Genomic DNA, 19,770 nt, shown 5'->3' on the forward strand with positions numbered 1-19,770 from the left:
AGGACTGGTCCGTCCTGTGTCTTCCTGGCCCTCGAGGGGCCCCGGTCGGGGGGTGGGGTGATGCGGAGTGCGCCTTAGGGAGGTGGTGGCTGAGTCCCGGTCCTCGGAATGCGCTTCCTGGACGGGGGAGGGGTGTTACTTGCTCCAGACCTCCGGGGGGCATTTGTGGGGAGAGGACATGGGGAGTGGGCCAGGAAGACTGTCCAGGAAGCGGACGCCAGGCGTATCCGGAAGCCCCTGCCGGGGTCATCATCGCTAGCGGGTCTGAGAATACTGTCTGCAGTGTAGCCTCCAACCCTTCTGCCGCCCAAAGATGCCCAGAGGAGCCTGCCCACGCCCTGGAACGGGCTTGCTGGATCACGGCCAGTCTCCTCTAGAGGCTGAGGCCGGGACTAGGACTCTGGGGACCCGGGAAGACCCGGCTTGCGCTTGCAGCCTGCAGCCGGGAAGGGCGGCGGCTGGGGGCCGTATGGGGAACGTGCGGCCCTCCACCTCTGATGTTGCTCACCCTGCCTGTAACCTTTCAAGTCGGATTGGAGTCCAGAAGAGGAGCGGAGGGGAATCTGGGGAGGGCAGTGCCTGATCCAGAGGAAGGAAGGGCCGTGAGTGGGAAGTGTTCAAGCACGGGGGCTGTTGGCTGGGGACAACCATGGCGGGGAGGGGCACACTGCCGGCTCCTGTGGCTCAGCGGACCAGAGGGTACTGGCTTCAACACCCAGCAGAATACCCCCCACACACAAACACACACTGTAGCTCTAGGGTCTCTTCCCCTGCAGGTCCCCTTTGCTGTGGCTGGCACAGTCCCACCCTCCTGTACCACCCACTCTGGAAAAACCCTTGAGGAGCACCGTCTGTGCTTTGATTTCTGTGACCCTGGCCCCGGAAGGGGGTACCTGTGGGGCCTCAGCGACTGGGCATAGGATGATGTCAGGTAGGAAGTGCCCGGATGGGCCATGTGAATGTGAATAGGCCTCAGATGAGCACAGGGTCAGTCCAGCTGGGAGGACTCTGGTCTCCAGCTAGGCCCTTCCTCTGAACAGCCCGGGAGCTGAACTTCAGCCTGGGCCCTGGGCCAGCAGTACTGCTGGCCCCCTCCCCTCAGGGCTCCCATCAGGACTTCCTGGGGAGGGAAGGGCTGCAGCCTTCCAGCTGCCTGCTGGAAGCCACCCAGCTGTTTGTGGCACTATGTGCCGCTTCCTTCCGGGGGTGGGCAATGTGTCATAAATCCATGCTTGTAAGGCAGGCTTAGATGTGACTCCCACCCGTTTCTTTCCTCCTTACCCCCTGCAGGCATTCTGCCCAAACGAGAACTCCCCCTTCCTGCCCTCCTTTGTGTCCAGTCCCCCTTCTCTCCTGCCTTTCCAACCTCCCTCTCTCCAGGAGGGAAAGTGAGGCCTCAGTTGGGCCCCTCCTCCTGGTGAGGGCCGGGGCAGGGTGGATGCCATTTGTATTAATTTTTATTCTCATTTTACAAATGGCTCATGGTCCTTATAGAAATCGGGGAGGAGCCTGCTTGTTCCTGGAGGGGTGTTTTATCCCCACCTTGAGGATGAGGAGAGAGAGGCTCGAGCGCAGCCCCGGCCCCCAGGAGGAGGAGGCAGGGCCGGTGCCAGCAATGTACTTCTCCAGATGTTTCAGCCTGAGTGCAGGGGCTTGCGAAACCTCTCCAGGGTGGGCCCTCCACCGGCCCGCCCCCATTTCCTGGTTAGTGGTCTGAGGCCCCACCGCAGGCTGGAAGTGGTGGGCTGAGCATTCCCACTGTGGCCTGCTGGGCAGGCTGGCCGGGGGTCAGAGAAGGTGGTCCCGGTGGGAGGAGGGTCCTAGGGCCTTCTCTGTCCTCAGTGTGCCTTGCTGCTGGGCCGGTAGACGTGCTGGAGGCTGTCAGGGCGAGATGGAGTTGAGGACACCCTCCATGCTTTGAAAGGAGTCGGTGCTGGGGCTGGGCCAGCCCACGGAGGGGCCGTGACTAAAGCCCTGAAGGGACAGCACAGAGGCCACAGTTCCAGCAGCAGCACTCTCGCAGCGCACCCGGCACACTAGCCCAGTGTCCTTTTCTCTGATGGAGGGATGCTGACACTGTTGAAGGGAGAGTTGGGTCAGGGCCCAGTAGACTCCACGGCAGATAGCAGAGGGCCAGCCCTCTGGCAGCTTCGTAGCGGTTCTGGCATCCCAAGTGGCCTCCAAGGCGCTCTGAATCTGACGGGTTCTGGGCAGGGCACGGGGATCAGAGCCCCCTTGGGAAGAGAAGGCAGCCCAAGGAGATGTATGGGGGCTGCATCCTCCCTTTCTGGGGCTGTGCCGCCAATGCTGCTGGGCCTTGGCCCGAGGCACTTACGGGACCCCTTGCCATGCACTGAGACACAGGGACAGGCAGCTGCCTTGGAAATAGCTAGTGACTTCAGGCCCCCGGCTGGCCTGGCCCACTTCCCTCTCCTCCCCAAATAGCCAGGGGCTGGTGCCAGGCCCGTCCAGGCTCCCCAAAGCCCAGGAACTGGCCTGCTGAGTTGAGGATTCCAGGGTAGCTGATGGGGACTCCTGCTGTTGGTCAGGATCTTCCCCCCTCGGGTCCTAGAGTGAGGTCCACAGCCATGGGGGTGGTCCAGATATCCATCCACACCTAGCCACCTGTCCGCAGTTGCAGTTGATTTCCATTTCTCTAGGGCTCGGACGAAGAGGAAAGAGAAGGACCGGCAGCCGGCTTTCCCTGTAGGGGCTCCTTCCCCAGAGCACAGGGCAGTGGGACAGACATGAAGCAGAACATACAGGTGTGAATGTGTCCATGTGGACTAGGTCCAGGCCTGAGCACTCACGTGTCCATCGCACCACCCTTTGATTCCAAGGTCCTTGTTCAGGATGCTGAGCTGGGTTGAGAACGTGGGGGTTCCTGGATTTGCCGGCCAGGGTATACTGAGACATGCCTTGGGATCAACACCTGTGGGGGGCAAGGGTTTGCAACAGAGACTGCTGGGGCCCCCACTGAAGCCCAGTGCTGAGAGGGCCCTTCGGAGATAGCTTAAATGAACACAGGGGGAGGCCATTTACCTGTCACTGAACACATAGACCACCCTCTCTGGGGAAAGAGTATGATTTTTGGGAAGGCGGCTCTTGTCCACTGAAGGTGACTCCTCGGAGGGGGATTTCAGCTGTGGGCCAGCCATGGCCAGTACTCCTGGCAGCTGGGAATGAGCGTCTGGGTCATGGAGCGGGTCATGGAGTGGCACCCTGAAGCATCCACTGCAGGAGGGGGACCTGCCAACACCGGATGCCCAGCCGTGGCATGCTTTGGACATGAGCCCGGGCCCCGGCCTCCAGAACTGACACCACTGCTGGCCCTGCCAGCCCAGTCTGGGCATCCAGGTGGGCGGGGCCTGCTTACCCCTGGCAGGGGTCGAGAATGCCTGGTATGGAGAGACTGTCCTGTTTGGCTGAGAGCCTGGCATGAGAGGAGTGGCACGTGTAGGCCGCAGGAGCCATGAGCATCAGCACCAGGCAGGCTCCCTCCTGCCTTGTGTCCCCAGTGCACCTGTAGTCACCACCACCCCCCCACCCCGCACCCCATGGAGGAGTCCTCCTGTAGCCCTTCCAAAGCTTTCATTGTCTCCCTCTACCTAGGAATTGTGTTGACAGGCCCGTGTAGAGGTCCCAGTATGTGCCGGCACCACTTTGTTCCCCGGTACAGGTGAGGCCATGATCAAGGGGTTCTGTCCCTTGCCCAGTTTCCCGAGCCCATACATTGGTTGCCGCCTCAAGCTGTCAACTCTCTTTTCTGTGTGGTCAGGAACCAAGTCTGCGGTCAGGCCCGGCATGGTTGGCACTGGTGGCAGCAGCTCTGTTTGGGGCAGGCCAGTGCCACCTGGTCCCAGACCAGCAAAGGGCCTGAGGACATATTTGTAGGACACTGCGAGGCTTGATGTGCTGGGCCAGATGTGCCCCAAGGTGTTCTGGCATCTGGTGAAAGGGTCCTCAGGAGACCTGTGGTCCCAGTTATGTCTTCTCTGAGGCAGTAAGAGAGACCACCCCAAGGAAGCCTAGGCTCGTCCACCACTCACAGGACCTGGTCAGCCCTATCTATGCCCTGCTGTTGGAACTCCCCTCCCCCATTTCCAGGTCTTTCTCGACCCCGCATACTCCTAGGATGTCGAGAGAGAGGGACTCTGGGAAATTCCCATCAGCCTCAAGCAGATGGGTCATTTTGTATCCAACTCAGACAATGCAGGGATGAGCCTGTCAGGGGCAGTGGCAGGCTCTGAAAGAGGGAAGAGCAAGGAGTGGATGCCACAGTGTTGCCTCTGCTCTGAATGTTTCTGGGGTCGTAGGCCCAGCCTGGCCTGGGAGTGCCTGCTGGAGAGCACAGGGGTCCAGGAGGGGGTAACTGCTCTAATCCTTTGCTGTGAGGGTGTGCATCAGTGTGTAAACACACAGATGGGAGTGTACAGTTGTGGTTGTGTGCATGTGTATAATATGTGCAAGTTGATATGGTGTGTGCAGTTTTGTGTGTGTGTGTAGGTGTGTGTGTGTGAGTCTGTAAACAGGTGTGTGTGAATGTGTGAGTCAGGGAGAGTGGTTAGAGCGCGTGGGTGTGTACGTGCTTGAATGCACGAGCGGGAACGTGGGTAAGTGTGAGTGCTCACATGGGTCTGGGTGAACGCAGAGGGATTTAGTGTGGGCCTTTGGAGGAGGTTGGTGGTTCGCTTTACAGGAGACCCAGGGACACTGTCCCACACCGCCCCTTCCCCCCTTTCTCAAGCACAAGTCAAGGAGGAATGAGGTCAGGATTCACTCTAGAGTCTGGGACAGGCTGAGGAACACAGGACTGCCCTTGACGCTGAGGCTCTGTCCGGTTGGGCCCCTAGGCCCTCCCTCCCCGGCCGAGGCGTCCAAACCGCCCCCCCTCCGCCCCCCCCCCCCCCCCACCCCAGCCACAGGTGTCCGAGCGGCCGGACACGGAGAGAGCGGAGCCCAGGGGCCTTCCCGGAGGAGGTGACTTGAGCCGGGCGGGCCGCGCGCATTCCTGAGCCCTTAGTCAGCGCGGCCGCCCCCTCCGGCCGGGCCCGCCCCCGGCGCGCACGCCCCTCGCTCCATGGCATTCCCGGGCGGGCGGGCCGGACAGGCGCGCGGGCGGGGACTCGGCGCGGGCGCCCTCCCGGCCGGCGGTGGCAGCCCCTCCCCGGAGCCCTCAGGACCCCCCGAGGACCCTCGGTGCCGGCGGCGGCTGCGGTGAGTGAGCGCGCCGGGAGCGGGGCGCAGGGCTCCGCGGGCCGGGCGGGTTCCGGGGCTCGCGTCCGCCGCCCCCGGGGCCCGTCCTCAGCCAGCCGTGGCCGGAGCCGCCGGCAGCGACCGGAGTCGGGCTGGCTGAGGGCTCCAGGTCTGGGTCCCGGGTCGGGCGAGTACCCGCCCCGGTCGGCCGGACTTCCCTTCCCGGAGTTTCCCGACTCACCCGCGGAGGCGGCCCAGCCCGGGATTCCTAACCCGGCGCGGCGCAAAAATAGCCCATGGCCGGATTAGCACGTCCCAGCGGCCCGATCGGGCCGGACAGCGCGGCTCCAGCCCCCGCCCAACAGCTGAGGGTCCTGGGGAGGGCTCGGAGTCTGGGGGTGTCCCCAGGCTCCTCCAGGCTGTAACCCTCCCCCCCTGACGTTTTCCTTCCCGGCCGCCACCGGTGGGTGGTGCTCCAAGTCGAAACTCCGGCTCCGAGGGTGGGACTCCTCGGGAATCATCCCTGTCGCAGCCGTCGCCACTGTGGATGGGAATAATATCACCAATAATAGCAGTAGCTGGGGAGGTGGGGGCGGGGGACTGACCCTACTTCCCGCTTCACAACCTTTGTCTCCCTAATCTGTAAATCCTGGAGGTGCGGGGGCCCTGGGATCTACTCCCAAAGACACCCCCTATCTTGTGCTTAGTGACCAAGAGCAGCAGGGGGTGGGGTGGGGGAGTGGGGGCGTACCTAGAGGCTGGCTTTCTATTGCAGGGAAGCTGGCAGGACCCCAGGGGCTCAGGGGACTGGGGGAGGGCCTGGCTGTCTGTCCTGCTGGGGGCAAGTCTGTGGGGCTGGGTGGGGAATGGGCAGGGGATCCCACAGTCATGCCTGCCCAAGGCTCAGCTGGTTCCTGAGCAGAGTTCCTTCTGTGCAGCTTGGGTCCCGTGTCTCTGTGTCTGTTTGGGTGGGCGGGGGTCCTGGGTCTGAAGGCCCTAACCTTGTGCTGGGAGCCCCCCTCCCCAACCTTGGGACTTCCCAGCTGAGAAGATTCAAGGATGAAACCAGCTTTTCAGGTTTGACCCAGCTAGAAGCTGGATTCTCCCCCATCCCCCCCCCCCTACCGGGAGCCAGTCCCAGGCCCCTAGAGAGTCCCCAGAGATTAGGAGGAAGGTGAGGAACCCACCACCTGGCTGGGGTCCCAGAAGTCCCTAAGGCTGCACCCCCCCCCCCCCCCCCCCCCCCCGTCACCAGGGGTCATTCTGGGCAAGCTGGGTCCTTTACCCTGAGAACGGGACAGAGGCTAGTAGGTGGGCACAACAGTTGATTGGCCCTAAATTGAAGGTACCAGGCCCCAGGCCCCTTTCCAACCCTTCCAAGCAGCCAACCAGCCTCCCGCTGTGCAGACGGCCCAAGTGAGGGCAGCAGAGCTGGAGCATTGCTGTGACCAACGTTCCTCATCCAGCATTAGTGGCCAAGTTGCTGCCCTTGGGAAGTCATATCCTTTGTTCAGAGGGGATCAGCCAGTTCTCCCCTGCCTTTTGGGGCCCTCCCTCAGGGTCTTCTCAGCTCCCAGCTACTGCTCAGGGCACACCCTCTGCTCCTCTCTCTGGATGAGGTGCTCCCCTTGCCAGCCCCAGCTCCCCCACCTCGGTGTCTGTGACAGGATCCACTTTCTGCCCAAGGATCATATTCCTTGGCTCCTACCTATTTTCTGGGTTGGATGTGTTTGAAGGTGAACCCCTTCTGCCTGAACGGAGATGCTCCGGGTAAGGATCGCGTGAAGTTGGGGGATGGGTTTGATAGCCCACAGCCTCAGGTCCACAGCCTGAGGGACCCACATGGTCTGTCCCTACCCCTGGGGGACTTTGGCCAGGGCCAGCTAGGCAGGCACACAGGTCTCTTGCACCCCAGTTCCTGGGCAGACATTGCCCAAGGCTTTGAACTCCCTTGGAGGCTCAGTGACCTCAGGTGGTGACTGGCCTCTCTGAGCCTCAGTTTTCTTATCTGTAAGATGAATACAGAGGACCCTTTGCTACGGGTTGTGATAGGTCAGCAGGTGTGCCAGGCTTCTGATGACAGGCCATTTCTGCTCTTCGAACAGACTTTGGGACTTGGTTTCCCCTCCTGGGGCCTCTCTAGTACTATCCAGCGGTTGGCCTGTCCTGGGAGGAGGTCACTAAGCCCGAGGGTGTCAAGGCACCAGGGAGCGCCTGCGTCTCAGGGGGGAACTTCTGGGGGCTCTGATCGGTGGCCAGGCGACTCATCTGCCCTAAAGCCAGGCAGGTTGGTAGGATGCCGGCCTTTCCCCTCTGCAGGTTGAGGGATGCTTTCACCTAAGTCTCAGCCAGAATCTGCTATAGCTCAGTCTGTTCCCTTGCGCCCTTGCTGACTGACTTTGTGGCGTGGACCTTCAACCTCTCTGAGCCTTGGGGCTCCCCAGCCCGGGGTGTATCCACCCTGTCAGCCCTTGTCAGAGCCAGTGGGGTCAGGGGCTTTGGCTTTGGTTGTCATATATGCCTGTTGAAACTTTGGGCAGTACTTCTCCCCAGGGCTGGTGCTCCCTGTGCACCACGCTCCCTGGTTAGGTCCCAGAGTGTGATTATTCCTGGGGATTCCTGTGCCTTTGGGGACCTCCTGTAGCAGGGAGCCTTCTGTTGTTCTGTTATGGGCCCTCCACATACATGTCTGGGGTGACATCCGCCCGGTGACGGGTGACAAGGGGAAGGAGGGATTGATGTATCCTCCTGGGGATGGGCAGAGAGCACTGTGCAGGCTATTAGCTGGGTCTCAGGCCTGCCCTGTTCCTGTCTGACCTTATTTCCTGCACAGAAAAGTGGTGAGATTTGGGAGGGTTGAGGAGGGGGGCGGGCCTGGCCATTACCGTTCTTAGCATTATGCCATTTATACAGGAGACAAAGAGGCACAGAGAGGCCAGGTGAATTCTGCTTTGCCACACAGTAGCCTGTTTGAAGGATTGGATTCTGGGATGGACGCCAGACAGCTGGTGATCCCTGTTCCCAAGGGATTTCTGGGGATGAGCATCAGATTAGGAGTCAAACAGAAGACCGAGGGTCAGAGATCAGGGCACTAGTGTGGAGGTTGGAGGATCTGGCCCCTCCTGGGATCATGCTCAGGTGAGCTGGGGACACGTCTGGGCAGGTGTCCTGGGCGGGGCCCATTGCTCCAGCTGACCTTGGCAGTGGGCGGTCCCCTGGGCAGGGTGGGGCCAGGGCTTGGCGGGTCTTGTCCTGGGGCTGGGCCATTTGGGCTATCCACTAGGCCTCCAGCCGCCCCTGTTGGCATCGTCCTGCCGTGGGGCTGAGCGGGCCTGAGTGGATTGGTGGCTGCTGCTCACGCCTGAGGATCCAGCCTCACAATGGCTCTGGCCACTGCCCAGGCCAGAGCAGGCCAGAACTGCTCCCCAGTCTCCTCCTGCCTCTTGGTTATACCTTACCAAATTGGGCATCTCTGAAGGGTCCTATCCCCAGGTGCCACCCCCCCCCTCCATGCCCCGCACTGCTGTTCTGGTGGTGCATGCTCTGTGGCCCTCCTACTCCACCCCCCCCCCCCCCCCCCCCCGCCCCTTCCTTTGGCTGTCCTCAGGGGGCTCCACAGAGCCAGCAGGCAGCTCCTCCTCCCGGACTCAATTGCAGGGTCTTTTTCAGCCTGGTGTTTGCGTTAGCTGCTGCTTCTCAAGCACCAACTGTGTGCCAGGCACTGCTACAGCCCCTGATTTTCAGATGAAAAAATTGATGCTTGCAGAGGGTTGCAGGTGGTGAAGGTGAGAAGGGTCTGTCCAGTGTCTCAGGCCAGGCTCTCCCCCACGGGCCCCCCTCCATGGGCTTCCCGGCCCCTCTTGTACCTGTGTACTGTGCCAGCCTGAAGGGTCCCCACTCATCCCCAGAGCAGGAACCTGCTTCAGTAGGACCTGGCCCGGCGCCCTACCCAGCCCTCTGCCATGAGGCTGCAGCTTCTCCCACCCCTCTCCCTGCACTTAAAGCAGCCCCAGTGGTAACTTAAAAAAAAAAAGACTTTCCCTCCCTGTCTCTTTAAAATAGATAAATAAACTTAAAAAAAAAAAAAAAGAAAAAAGAAGCAGCCCTAGTGGTCCTGTGACCTTTGTGCCTCAGCCCCATCCCGGGCCCTCATCATGGGCCCTGCACTTGTCCTGTGCTGCCTGGGGGTGTAGCACCTGATGTGCACCCCTGTTTCGTGTCCCCTTGCTGGGCTTGGCCCCCACCTTAGCATTTGGTAAGCCATTGCCAGCACTTTCTACTCCACTTCTGGATGCCCATTTGGGGGTCTCCTGGTGGGGCTGGGCCCCGGGTGGGCAGTCTTGATTGTTGCCAGAGTGACTCAGATAATATGTGGCCCCATGCAATCAGGCCCTCCCTGGGCTGCGGTCTCTTCCTGCACTGAGGGGGTCAGCAGAGCAGAGATGCTGTCGGGATTCCCCCCTGAGGGGCTGTCTGGGAACAAGAGCCCACTGTGTGCCTGGGGGAGGCCTGGACACAGAACCACTGTGTCCTCTGCGTAGGCACTGTGCCCCTCCCCAGCCCAGACTCTTTGTCTTCTGGGCCTGCCTCTGCTCCACACCCCTGGGGCCCACTATGGAGCACTCCCCGCCTTGTGAATCCCACCCACTTGAGGCCCAGATGGGGAACTGTGCACAGCTGGGGGGGGGGGGGCAGGCCAGGAACCCACAGCACTGGGGGCAGGGTGGGGATCCTGGAACCCTGTGGGTTACAGAGCACCCTCCAGGTTCTGCCCCAAACACAGGAGGGGTTTGTGTGGAGGCGAGGGACACTGGGAGATCTGGGAGTACCTGCAGGGCGCTGGTACCTCCCTCATGAGCTTAACGGCTGTTGTGTTCCTGGGGCTGACTGTCTGCCCAGGCTAGCAGTGGCTGGGGTATGCCAGATTTCCTGTGTACCTTACCACCCTTTTCCCACTTCTTCGCTTGTGCTATCCCTGCCCTGACCCGGCCTTGTGGTCAGCTCCTCCTCCCAGACGCAATTGTAGGGTCTTTTTCAGGAGCCCCTCCTCCCTCCAGATCATGAGGATGGGCCCTTGCCAGTCCATGCTCAGAAATGGCCAGTGTTGACTGAGCAGTGGCTCTGGAGCAGGCCTGTCTTGCCACTGCAGACCCGGTGGTAACAGGACAGCATACACGTGGGTGAACTCCTGAGCCGTGCCAGGGGAATCCAGGTCTGGGAGCACCTCTCAGGGGTGGGGCCAGCCTAAGGCTGTGGGTCCTTGAACATGTGGGGATTGGGGCAGAATGCATGTGCAAGGCTGGGGCATGACTAGAGTGCTGAGATGGGAGGCCGCCGGGTGTGAGGAGAGGCCATGGGGGCAGTGGGAGCTGGGAGGGTCATGGGTGTGTGTGGTGGTGTAAGCCAATCAGCTGGCAGAGGTTCCTTGTGCTCCTAAGTGGAGAACCGGCTCATATCACCTGGAGGTGCTGGCAAAGTATAGGGAGGCTGGAGAGGCCTGTGGATTCCCAGCGGTTGGTCCAGGGCCACAAGGATCTGTGAGCAGTACCTGGGGCTACCCCTGTTTTGCAGAGGGGCAGGAGGGGCAGTGCTCAGCATCCCATGCCCTTCCTGGTCTGTGTAGGGGTGAGAACAACATCCCTCGACTTTCCCGGGTCAGTATACAGCTGGAAGTTGCTCTGAACAGAGTTCCTGCCTTCCGTGTTCTGCGTGAGTCCAGTGGGAGCTGTGGGCAGCATCCTGGGGCTGTCTGTAGTTACGCTCCCTGGATACGTGACCTTGGGCAAGTCAAGCCCCTGTTCCCCAGGGCTCAGTCTTCCTATTTGTAAAGTACAGGCGGGGCTTTCTCTATATCTCCTTCAGGGGATTGCAAGGGAGGCTATTTCTAGAGGCGTTCGTGGGTGGATTCCCAAGCCCAAATTTCAGAGTCTGTTTGGGTCTGAAGCTCTTTGATGTAGCGGAGGGAGTTTGGAGTCTCCGCCCTCTCAGTATTGCTTGGCCACTCGCCTGCTATCCATGCCCCACAGTGTGCTTGGGGAACCCTTCCAAACTTGGATGTCCTGCTTCCAGACACCTTGTGGTCCTTTGGTGGGGGGGACAACCAGATCTGCCCTGAAATTGACCTTTTGTAAGGGGGGAATAGAGTGCCCAAGAGGCCAGTGGTCACATGGTCGTTGCCTCACTGTCACCTGGCCACGCAGCAGAGACCCTGATCAAGCCATGGCCTCTGCTCTGGGTCCTCCCTACTCTGCTTGGGCCCTCGTGCTGTGGCAGGGTCTCAGATGCTGAGGGAAGTCCTCGGCACTGCAGTGCATCTGTTTTTTGGGCGCATAGCGGCCCCTGGTGGTCATGGCAGCATCCGCATGCCAGTGGTTTTCAGTAGGTCCCCTGCTGGTGGGGGCATCCGTGGCCCGCTGCAAGCCATGTGGCTGTTCCTCTTTGAGATGGAGGGATCACGCACCCCTGTTGTGGATGCAGTGGGCCCTTTGTCTTTGTAGCAGATGGTAGGACGGTGAGGTATGGGTCAGGCAGATGTGAGACGTGCCCTGCGTACAGACTGGAGTGAGCCCCCAGCCTGGCTGTTTCCTGTGTGAGGAACAACCTTGCCCGCCAACCACTGGCCTCGTTCACCTCATCACAACCTTCATGTCTTTGGTAGATGTCACCTTACAGGGAGGCATCAGTGCCCCGGCAACTGGAATGTGCTGTTTTCCCTATCGTACTTCCCATGTTTTAACACATCGTATCTATAGGTTTATTGTTTGTCTGGACTCTAAGCTCCAGGAAGTCAGGGATTTTGTCCGTGTTTGTTTCCTTGTTTCTCCACCAATGTGTCCCTGAGCACCTAGGAGTGACTCATAGTAGATGCTCTAATATCTGTTACGAATTTTATCTTTCGACATGAGTGAATGTATATTGTCTGAGGACCTAGTTCATGCCTGCAACGTCTCTAGGGATGAATGAAGCAGACACTCAGCAGATTAGTGCTGAGCATGGAGTAGGACTTCAGCATCAGGGACCAGGACCATCCCTGGGCCCAGCGATACTTCAGAGTTCTGTCAGCACCGTTACTGAGTAACACATGACACCCCCCAGGCCTGCCTCGCCCCACGTGGAACCATGAGTGAGGCCCGCAGGGACAGCACGAGCAGCCTGCAGCGCAAGAAGCCACCCTGGCTGAAGCTGGACATACCAGCTGTAGCGCCCCCAGTGACCGAGGAACCCAGCTTCTTACAGGTAGGCCCTGGCCAGGAGAGGCTGTGGGTATACTCCATCCAGCCTCCTCACCGTGACCCCATTGTCCAGCCCCTGAGACGCCAGGCTTTCTTGCGGAGTGTGAGTATGCCGGCCGAGACAGCCCATATCCCCTCGCCCCACCATGAGGTCCGGCGGCCAGTTTTGCAGCGCCAGACGTCCATCACCCAGACCATCCGCAGGTACTGTGTTGCCTTGGCTGCTCCGCTGGTGGGGGGCTGGGGGGACAGAGGCAATCATACAGGGTCCCCTCTGGATACTAGGGCTGGGAACGGAGCAAGGGTCCTTCCTGTCTTGGCTTTCTCCTCGATCTTGTTCCCCACATCACCCTGTCCTCCTCCCGCTCTGGGGACCAACTGCTCTCACCTACTGCCTTCTCTGCTCCCCTCCAGCACTCGCTCTCTCCTTCTCTGTCTCCCCCATCCCAATGCTCTGGCCCCTGAACAGCCGACAGGTGCGCTTTGGGCGTGTCCACACTCTGCCCCTCTTGGGTCCCCCTGGTGCCCGCAGGGCCCTCCCACAGCGCCGGTCTCTCTCCCGGTCCCTGCTCAGGTACCTGGGGCAGGGCATGAGTATGTTGACATTAGCTGGCGTGTGCATGGCTTGTGGCCTCTCGGGAGTTGCCAGTGCAGTTGGTGTTCCCTGGGGTTCCTAACAGCAGGTGCCGGTAGTGTTTTTCCTTGCATGTCTAAGAGCTATGGGCAGCTTTCCTGGGCTTGCAGTGCCCACTGCCTGAGTTCTCTGGTGTCCAAGGTCAGGCTGCTGCCTGGGGCCGAGCTTTGTGGCTAAGGGTTGAGCTCTGAGTGCCATCTGTGGACTCGATGTCTCCCCCATGGACCCCCCCCCCCTCCATGATGGGTTGAGGATCTGTGTAAAATACTCACTTGGGCAAGGCCTACCGTCTGCGGTTCTAGTAGGAATTTGGAGTTGGCTAATTGTTTAGGGGGTGGCCAGGGCTGGAACGCACTCATCCCCTTAATTAGACCAAGCCCACCTGGACCCTGGACCCTAGAGTGATTGGAGGCTTGGGTTGGGGCATGCTGCACAAGAGGAGAGCCTCTGAGGCCCCTGCTGGGGTGGGCGGAAGATCTGGCGTTACCCTGCTGAGACCCTCCTATGGCAGGGGCACAGCTGACTGGTTCGGAGTGAGCAAGGACAGCGACAGCACCCAGAAATGGCAGCGCAAGAGCATCCGCCACTGCAGCCAGCGCTACGGAAAGCTGAAGCCGCAGGTCATCCGGGAGCTAGACCTGCCTAGTCAGGACAACGTGTCTCTGACCAGCACTGAGACGCCCCCGCCACTGTACGTGGGGCCATGCCAGCTGGGCATGCAGAAGGTATGCCCACCTTCTGCCTCGTACCAGCTTCTCACTCTGCTTCCCGGACTGGGACTGGGGACACAGCCAGCCTGAGCGGAGGAGGTTCCTCGGAGCTCATGGTGTGGGAGGGTGGTCAGATGGTTCCATAAAGGCACCCAAGATACTCTGGGAATGGGGGCCAGGGGCAAGGGACAAGGTCCTGGGACTGTACCATGGGCCAGTCTCCAGGTGGGAGAGTATCGCAGGATGAACAGCAGTGTGAAGGTACTACAGGCGAGGATGGGGGCCTCTTTGGGCACCCACACAGCTGTCCAGGGACCCATTGGGGAGTGGGAAGACCAGCAGCTGTGTTCTCTACAGTGGAGTATAGGGTGGAAAAGGATCCCCCCCCCCCCCCCCCCATAGCGATGACCCAGTCCCTGACTCTTACATCTCCTTCCCTCTGCCAGATCATAGATCCCCTGGCCCGGGGCCGGGCCTTCCGAGTGGCAGATGACACGGCTGACGGCCTGAGTACCCCACACACACCTATCACGCCTGGTGCTGCTTCCCTCTGCTCCTTCTCCAGCTCCCGCTCGGGCTTCAACCGGCTCCCGCGGCGACGCAAGCGTGAATCGGTGGCCAAGATGAGCTTCCGGGCAGCTGCAGCCCTGGTGAAGGTGGGTGCAGGGGCTGGGGTGAGGTGGGAACTAAGCTGGCCACCACACCGCACGCTCACCTCCTCGCTGGTAGGGCCGCTCTGTTAGGGATGGCACATTGCGCCGGGTGCAGCGCCGAAGCTTCACTCCCGCCAGCTTCCTGGAGGAGGACACAGCTGACTTCCCCGACGAGCTGGACACATCCTTCTTTGCCCGGGTAAGAGCACAGGGGCATCACCTGAGACCCCTCCGCCTACGTATCCCACCCTGACCGTGTGTATTTGCTCAGGAAGGAGTCCTCCACGAGGAGCTGTCCACGTACCCAGACGAGGTGTTTGAGTCCCCTTCGGAGGCAGCACTCAAAGACTGGGAGAAAGCCACAGAACAGGCAGACCTCACGGGTGGGGCCCTGGACCGCAGTGAGCTTGAGCGCAGCCACCTGATGCTGTGAGTGCCACCGGCCAGGGGGGAGGGGGGAGGGCAGGATCTACGGCTGTCCGGAGCATCTGGGCCCTAGGGCACTGATGCCATGGAGGGCCGAGGGAAGGAGTCATCTTGTGGATTGTGAGCCCAGCCTGGTCACTATGGCTGTGGGACCCAGGGCTGGGCACCATTCAAGTCCTGGCTGCCCACCTGTGGGACAGGAACGGAATCCCAGGGTCCACGGGCTGGACGGAATCTAGCAGGGAGATGGAGGGTGTTGTAAGGCATACTTGTAGATCGTCCAGGGAACCTCACATAGGTCAGGTTCCACCTCTGCAATCCCCAGGGGGGCTCAGGATTGCTCTTTCACTGGTGAGGAGGAGGCTGATGGTGGATGACTGCACCGTGCCTTCAGTGTTAGATGGGAGCCAGAGAGGAGAGGCCATCCTGGTCCTGCTGGGAGGGATTGAGGCAGGCTGGGAGTCTAGGGCGGGAGGTGACTGTGCCCCTTCCCCCAGGCCCCTGGAACGAGGCTGGAGGAAGCAGAAGGAGGGTGGCGCAGCGGCCCCACAGCCCAAGGTGCGGCTGCGGCAGGAGGTAGTGAGCACGGCGGGTCAGCGGCGGGGCCAGCGCATCGCGATGCCCGTGCGCAAGTTCTTTGCCAGGGAGAAGCGGCCGTATGGGCTGGGCATGGTGGGCCGGCTGACCAACCGCACTTACCGCAAGCGTATCGACAGTTATGTCAAGCGCCAGATTGAGGACATGGACGACCACAGGTGGGCATGGGGTGGGAGTGTGGGTGGGATGCAGCTTCCAGCAGGCAAGGCTCCAGGTCGGGGGTGGGTTCTCTGGGTTGGAGACGCGGTCTCTGCTGACGCTCTGCCCTGCAGGCCCTTCTTCACCTACTGGCTCACCTTCGTGCACTCACTCGTCACCATTCTAGCCGTGTGCATCTACGGCATCGCGCCTGTGGGCTTCTCGCAGCATGAGACTGTGGACTCGGTGAGCCCTGGCACCCTGCCCGGCCCAGATCTGCGGAGTCTGGGCTCTGGACTCCGTCTTTCCTCACAGGGCTGGAGCGGGTTCTGTCTGATCTCTCTCCCCAACCTTGCAGGTACTGCGGAACCGCGGGGTCTATGAGAACGTCAAGTACGTGCAGCAGGAGAACTTCTGGATCGGGCCCAGCTCGGTGAGGGCAGGGCCTTGTGGGTGCCGGAGGGTGGGAACCCTGGGCTCGCAGGGGGCCGGATTCTGCAGCTGCACATCCCAATCCTCCGCAGGAGGCTCTCATTCACCTGGGTGCCAAGTTCTCGCCCTGCATGCGCCAGGACCCGCAGGTACACAGTTTCATCCGCGCTGCGCGTGAGCGTGAGAAGCACTCGGCCTGCTGCGTGCGCAATGACCGGTCGGGCTGCGTGCAGACCTCGGAGGAGGAGTGCTCGGTTTGTGCCCCCACCACCGTGTGCTTGCGGTTACTTTGGGACTTCAGATAGAGCCGGTTGAGTCATCACGACCCTAGTTCTGTGCATATTATGGCGCCCCTCCGTGCGAGGGCCCTCCGCTCACATTTATTCCTTGTATCCCCTGCTCCCCCCATTTCCTGCTCCTCCTGTCACAGAGGACAGCTGTAGCAAGTCTTTGATTTGGGTGTGCTCTTTTTGCACGTCGGTCCTGTTTTTGTGCACATGTCCTAAGTTTACACAAGGGGTGTTGCCTTATTCTTTCCACTAAACAATTCAAGAAAAAACCAAAAAAGATTCCTACAAGTTTATATTACATCATCTCATGTGGAGGTGCTGTAGTTTACACCAGTTCTGATTTTGGACACAGGTTGTTCCTATTGTTAAGCTAACAGGAATTATGCTGCTGAGCTCCTTTTAATAGTCTCCCAACATGCCTGCACATTTGTGGAGTGTAATTTCATTGAAATTGCATTGTGGGTCAGTGTGAGGGACTCAGTGACTTTACTTTTGATTCCTGCCTCCTGGAGACTGCACTGGCTAAGGGGTGGGCTCTGACCAGGGCCTGACCCTGTGTCCTCCCACAGTCCACGCTGGCAGTGTGGGTGAAGTGGCCCTTCCACCCCAGTGCCCCAGATCTTGCGGGCCGCAAGAGGCAGTTTGGCTCTGTCTGCCACCAGGACCCCAGGTCAGTCCTGCCAGCCCCTCCCTTACTTCCTTTGTCAATGGCTCCATGGGGTGTGTGTGGGGGGAGAGGGTACAGCTGCCCCACATGTCGTTGAGTCGGACGGGAAGGCACGGATACCAAGGGTACAAGGCAGGGTCTGACCACATCCTGGGTTCATGCAGGGTGTGTGATGAGCCTTCCTCCGAGGACCCCCACGAGTGGCCAGATGACATCACCAAGTGGCCGGTGAGCCAGAGTGGAGGGGTTGTTTGTGAGTCACCCCGTTTTGTGAAGGAGGAACCCACATTCCACCCGTTAGTGATGCCAGAGATCCCCATCATGGGACCACCCTGGGTGTTGAGACGCTGTGCCTCTGGCCTTTGCTCAGCCTGTCTACCTACCAAACACCTGCCTCTCTGAGCAGGTAGCCAGAACAGGAGAACCAGGTGGAAGCCTAGGAGGCCAAGTGACATTACTCCAACCTGACAGATGGCTCATCTGTGTCTCGGGGTGTGGTAGCCAGCTTGAAGTCCAGGGAGGCTGGCTTCCTACCTTAGGAGCCTGTCCATCCTTGCCCCATTCTCCCAGCATGGTTGTGGGTCCCAGGGCTGGGGGAGGCCTTGACCCAACTCACCCCCATTTGTGACCCAGATCTGCACCAAAAACAGCGCCGGGAACCACACCAACCACCCTCACATGGACTGTGTCATCACGGGCCGGCCCTGCTGCATCGGCACAAAGGGCAGGTGGGTGTGCCTGTGCTTGTGTGTGCAGCCAGTCCTGGGTGCAGAGTGCCCTGGGGCTGTGCCCTTCTCCCTCACCAAGTTCCAAAATAACCCAAGATTCCGAGGGGCCTGGGGTGAGAAGGGGTCTGCCTGGACTTGTCCAGAGCCAACAATGGTGGGCAAGTAGGGCTGAGAGCTGGGCCTGGCTGGCATAGTCAGGTGCCTCTGCCCTTGGGCCACTCTACAAGTCCTTGCAATCCTGGCCTGACCTTCCAGGTGTGAGATTACCTCCCGGGAGTACTGTGACTTCATGAGGGGCTACTTCCACGAGGAGGCCACACTGTGCTCCCAGGTAGGCCTCCAGGGTGAGTGTCCCTCCCCTCTCCCCCCAGCCACTGTGGGTGCTGACGGGCCACTCTGCACAGGTGCACTGCATGGATGACGTGTGTGGGCTCCTGCCCTTTCTCAACCCCGAGGTGCCTGACCAGTTCTACCGCCTGTGGCTGTCCCTCTTCTTGCACGCTGGGCAAGTGATACCATGTGGGCTGAGCAGGGGTGGCTGGTCCCAGGTACCCCAGGATGGCCAGAGATGGTGAAGGGGGCGGCCTCCTTACTGAGTACCACCTCACCCCCACCCCACAGGATCCTGCACTGCCTGGTGTCAGTCTGCTTCCAGATGACTGTCCTGCGGGACCTGGAGAAGTTGGCAGGCTGGCACCGAATAGCCATCATCTACCTGCTGAGCGGTGTCACTGGTAACCTGGCCAGTGCCATTTTCCTGCCATACCGGGCAGAGGTAAGACTGTCACCCAGAGTGGGGACGCCCCCATGTGCACCTGCTGCCTGTCGTAAACCGAGTCCACGTCCAGCTCGGAGTCTGGGGCCCTGGAGGGTCCAGACGGGGAGCATCTCCTTTTGGCTCCTTGATCTCAGTGTGCTGCGGGCCACGGGAGGCAGGACGGGGAGACGCGGCTCTGGGTTGGGGCGGGTCTGCTCGGCCCCACCAGCTCACAGCCGCCCACACTGCCGCCAGGTGGGCCCAGCCGGCTCGCAGTTTGGTATCCTGGCCTGCCTGTTCGTGGAGCTCTTCCAGAGCTGGCAGGTCCTGGCAAGGCCCTGGCGTGCCTTCTTCAAGCTGTCGGCTGTGGTCCTCTTCCTGTTCACCTTCGGGCTGCTGCCCTGGATCGACAACTTCGCTCACATCTCGGGCTTCATCAGCGGCCTCTTCCTCTCCTTTGCCTTCCTGCCCTACATCAGCTTCGGCAAGTTTGACCTGTACCGCAAGCGCTGCCAGATCATCGTCTTTCAGGTGGTCTTCCTGGGCCTCCTGGCCGGCCTGGTGGTCCTCTTCTACTTCTACCCCGTCCGCTGTGAGTGGTGTGAGTTCCTCACCTGCATCCCCTTCACTGACAAGTTCTGTGAGAAGTACGAGCTGGATGCTCAGCTCCACTGAGTTGGCTGGGGCGCCGGGGCCATGTGCTCCAGCAGGCCAGAGCCAGCACCTGGTCTCCCCCAGGCCTCACAGGCCACAGGACTCGACGCTCAAGCCCTGTGTGCCGCCGCCCTGCCTGTTTCCTGAACACTGACCTCTTGTGCCTCGTTCACCAGCGGTGAACCTCTCGTACTGCAGGGCATTTATTACACTAGTTCCCGTGATTACCTTCTAACTAGTCTCTCGACGACCACCTCATGTGGCCAATAAATGGACTGGGAGCGTTTTAGCTGCCACTAACTTACCGGAGCTGCCTCGTCTTTCTGGCTTCTGGCTGGGGGCTGTGGAGGGAGATCCTTCAGGCCGCTGGCCACCTTGCTCACAATTCCCCACAACAGGGAACTAAGTGTCAAATATACCTTCCAGTGAAGTCTCTCAGTCAGGTGGATGGGAGCACACTGTCCCCCTTCCTTACAGTAACTGGCAGCTGATAATGAAAGAAGAACCCATAGCTGTGTGGTCACCCCTGCCCTCCTCCCCCTCCCCCCCCCCCCCCCAAACAAATGGGAAGCATCTCCGACCCCAATACCACCTACCCAGCCGGCAGCTCAAAGTTCAGCCCCAGGCTACCTCCCTTTCCGGAAGCCAAAGGGTGA

The 19,770-nt window shown here is 60.4% G+C and overlaps 1 protein-coding gene across 2 annotated transcripts; it reads left to right on the forward strand.

Annotated features, from left to right (window-relative positions):
* Positions 1-5,087: 5,087 nt before the first annotated feature.
* On the forward strand, positions 5,088-19,418 carry RHBDF1 (rhomboid 5 homolog 1). Of its 2 annotated transcripts, XM_042923056.1 has the most exons (18): positions 5,088-5,217; positions 12,292-12,432; positions 12,502-12,632; positions 13,574-13,787; positions 14,219-14,428; positions 14,502-14,624; positions 14,697-14,854; positions 15,349-15,606; positions 15,721-15,832; positions 15,945-16,019; positions 16,111-16,272; positions 16,878-16,978; positions 17,140-17,203; positions 17,609-17,703; positions 17,959-18,034; positions 18,108-18,208; positions 18,325-18,478; positions 18,716-19,418. In XM_042923056.1, exons 2-18 carry the CDS (start codon positions 12,316-12,318, stop codon positions 19,133-19,135), a joined length of 2,571 nt encoding a protein of 856 aa, XP_042778990.1. In that variant the 5' UTR covers positions 5,088-5,217; positions 12,292-12,315; the 3' UTR covers positions 19,136-19,418. The 2 variants fall into 2 exon arrangements, with proteins under 2 accessions (XP_042778990.1, XP_042778991.1); XM_042923057.1 differs by lacking the exons at positions 5,088-5,217; positions 12,292-12,432 and having other exon boundaries at positions 12,563-12,632; positions 13,434-13,787.
* The last annotated feature ends 352 nt before the right edge of the window (positions 19,419-19,770 follow it).

The sequence above is a fragment of the Panthera leo genome, chromosome E3 (genome assembly GCF_018350215.1).
Source record: "Panthera leo isolate Ple1 chromosome E3, P.leo_Ple1_pat1.1, whole genome shotgun sequence".
NCBI classification, from domain to species: Eukaryota; Metazoa; Chordata; class Mammalia; order Carnivora; family Felidae; genus Panthera; species Panthera leo.